At 37.2% G+C, this 3287-nt stretch overlaps 1 protein-coding gene across 3 annotated transcripts; it reads left to right on the forward strand.

Annotated features, from left to right (window-relative positions):
• The first annotated feature begins 222 nt into the window (after nucleotides 1-222).
• LOC7462242 (nuclear speckle RNA-binding protein A) lies at nucleotides 223-2936 on the forward strand. Of its 3 annotated transcripts, XM_024602868.2 has the most exons (6): nucleotides 268-608; nucleotides 902-1023; nucleotides 1120-1528; nucleotides 1785-1846; nucleotides 2175-2256; nucleotides 2494-2936. In XM_024602868.2, exons 1-6 carry the CDS (start codon nucleotides 566-568, stop codon nucleotides 2613-2615), a joined length of 840 nt encoding a protein of 279 aa, XP_024458636.1. In that variant the 5' UTR covers nucleotides 268-565; the 3' UTR covers nucleotides 2616-2936. The 3 variants fall into 3 exon arrangements, with proteins under 3 accessions (XP_052310029.1, XP_052310027.1, XP_024458636.1); XM_052454069.1 differs by lacking the exon at nucleotides 2494-2936 and having other exon boundaries at nucleotides 223-608; nucleotides 1135-1528; nucleotides 1785-2252; XM_052454067.1 differs by lacking the exon at nucleotides 2494-2936 and having other exon boundaries at nucleotides 243-608; nucleotides 1785-2256.
• The last annotated feature ends 351 nt before the right edge of the window (nucleotides 2937-3287 follow it).

The raw sequence follows: 3287 nt of genomic DNA on the forward strand, positions 1-3287 counted from the left end.
TCCAAATCAATAGCATTGACTTATGTTTTTTTTGTAGTTAAATCAGGTTTTGACGGTATATTATTAGTCTACATCAGTTGTTTAAAGAAACTACTCCCAAAAAATTAGTAACACCTCATATTCATACCGCAACTGAGCTCTGGAAACGTAGCCAGTGCTATTGTATAATGTTTATATTATACCGACGACAGTAATGGAGAGTACCAAACCGCCTGTGCAGGCCCGAGCAGGAAACTAATTTATTTGTCATACTCATAGTATTGTGTTGGGATTCTATTTGCTTTCGCATAATTTAAAATATAAATACTTTACTTTTACTCTATAAAAACTGAATATTATTTTGATGACAATCAAAGAAAAAATTATTAGTAAACTTGTTTGCAGATAAATCAATCAATTTTTCTGGCTTTATCAAATTCCTATTCCATAAAAATATAAAAGCAGTATTTATTTGATTATGTAATTACATATTCAACCCGGGAGGTCCATGGATGTTTTTCAGGAGCTGGTCTAAGCTAGAGCAGAAAGGATCACCATTATAACAGAAACCTCGAATCCATTAGTAATGGCGGAACCGTACAACATGTACGATGCTCTTCAAGACAGAGGTGCTTAATTTCCTTCTTTCTCTTAACTCCTAGCCCTAAATTTAATTTCCTGCTATAAAATCCTAAAGTGCCCCAAACCCTAAAGTATTAATGTATTGCTTAGAATCATAAATTTGAGCAATGAATATGGATTTTTGCAACCTTAATTGAACTAATCAGTGCTTGTGTTCTTTTTAGGATACTATCACTTTGTTAAAGCTCTTGTGTTTCTTAGTGGGTACTTATGTTTTGTTGTTAGCAATTGTTTTTTTTAACAAGACATATGCTTGTGGTTTTGGTCTGTGCTATTTCAGGGTCTGTTTCAAGGCTTTCTTTTCCAGGTTATGTATCAACTGAAGCACCACCATTGGCATCTCATAGTTTTCCGGTTTCTACTGAATTTCCGGGTGCTTCTTCGGATTTTCTACAAAGAGATGTAAGATTTACTTGATGGTGACTTTATTCTGAGAAAGAAATCTTTATTACTTAATATTTATTTTCGATGCTGTAAGTTTATAGTTTTTGGCTGTAGATAAATCCATTGCAGCTGGGATCATATGGTTTGAATGGTTATTCTGGTGTTGGGTTTCGTCCTGAACCTGTTATTGGTGGAGTAATGCCAGGAGCTAGTGGGAAGGGGTATTCCTCTCCTCTAGAAGATCCGAGTTTATTAGCCCAAAGAGGGGATGCTTCAATGCATGCTATTGGTGGAGCAATTCCAGGATCTACCGGAAAGGGGTACCCATCTCCACTAGAAGATCCAAGTTTATTAAGCCAAAGAGGGGATGCTTCAGTCCGTGTTACTGCAGCGATTCCTGACATGATAAATGACAGGCCTGGTTCATTGAGAAGTGCAGATGGTCCTCCAGTGCCAAAAGGGGAATCAAACATTCTTTTTGTTGATGGACTCCCTACTGATTGTACCAGAAGAGAAGTTGGCCGTATCCTTATTGGATATTATCCAGGTGCATGTAGCACATTTTTCATAGGAAATATCTATAACATATGAATGCATAACATAATTTCTGGTTTACCTGTTTGCTGTCATCTTTGAGCAACGGTTTCAAATTTTCTCCAGAGGAAGGACAGCTACTGGCTAACGTTATGCAGAAGTAGCAGGAAATGTGTCTGCAAATCTATTGGTTACACTGCTATGTTATGTGATTTCAATGTTTTGTCCTTGATTTATATTCAAAGATCTCTTTCGTCCATTTATCGGCTACAAGGAAATCAGAGTTGTTCACAAGGAGGCCAGGAAAGTAAGCTTGTTGCTGCAATACTTGTGTGTTAAAGATTTATCATTGCCGAGCTTAAAGTACGAGCTGTCTTGTGTGGTGCCATTTTCCTTTAATCCCAGTTTCAATGTATTTAAAGTTTACAAACAGAAAGATGCTTACAAATTTCCATCAGTGTTGGAGACTGGTATAATCAAGCAATTTAGTCTATACGTTTCATGCTGGTGGTCCTGTCTAGGAAGCATTTAGTCCCCCACCTTATATAATGCTATTGCCTTTGAATGGCTTATCCTTTTCTTTGGTTTATGTTTCTATATTTGGTGATCTTTTTTCTACTTTAAGTAAATTGCAGAGTGGAGATAGGGCTACTGTCTTGTGCTTTGTGGAATTCACTGATGCAAATTGTGCTGCGACTGCCATGGAAGCTCTTCAAGGTAAAGTGCACAAAGAATAAACATTACTTGGTTTTATCAGTTTACTTTATGATTCGGTTTTCAATTGAAACATTAAAGCAACCTTTTATACAAATTTATGTCATGTATCGTTTAACATAATACTTTATCGCAATAAACTGATTGGAAACTATGAAAAGCATGAAATGTTCAATCAATTAAAAGTTAAGCAGGGAAACTTTCATTTAATCAGGCAGTGTAATGTGGATGTTCCTGCAGGTTACAAGTTTGATGATAAGAAACCTGACTCTCCAACCTTGAAAATCCAATTTGCTCGCTTTCCTTTCCGACCTCCATCTGATCGTGATGGGAAACGGATTGGGACCCACGCTAGCTGTTAGCTCATGGCTGGAATGAAGTTAAACTATTGCCTTGGATTTGTTAGGGTTCAGAGAGACACGTCTCTGCATTCTGGATTACATGGGTGAACCGCTAGCACTGCCAATTCACTTCTATAGATCAGAGGAGTCTAGGAAATGGCTTGTTTCTCACATTGGCGCTGTGGGTCGTTTACATGTTATTAATGTTTGAAGCCCCACCCTTGTGATGTTATGGAAATTTTATTGTGTATTTTTGCGCAACGAGTTTCTTGACCGATACAATTATTTGACGTAAAAGTCATATTCAAGTATAATACTATAATCTGATGTTCTAATTATAAAGGGCAAGCTACCTTCTTGATCCAAGGATTTAACCATGAAAATTATAATCTTGATTACATTTTACATTATTTTGGTGATCTGTGGTCAGATGTTTTGCGAAGCAATGGTAATCAAGCAAACCTCAACCTCTTGCTGTCCGGTTGGAGTAAGTTCAAGCTAGAGTTAGTCTAACCCCTCACTGGGAATACGCTGCCAGAAAATCCTCCTCTGGTACCCTAGACCATGGGCCATGTTCAATGCTGGCATGAGCCCATTGCATGTTCTCTACTCTGGAGTTGTTTTATTATTATTAACAATTAACAAAAAAAAAAAAAAACTAATAGGCAGGGTGATTTTACTGGGGAACACTGT

Source organism: Populus trichocarpa, chromosome 6, assembly GCF_000002775.5.
Source record: "Populus trichocarpa isolate Nisqually-1 chromosome 6, P.trichocarpa_v4.1, whole genome shotgun sequence".
In the NCBI taxonomy this organism is placed as follows: domain Eukaryota; kingdom Viridiplantae; phylum Streptophyta; class Magnoliopsida; order Malpighiales; family Salicaceae; genus Populus; species Populus trichocarpa.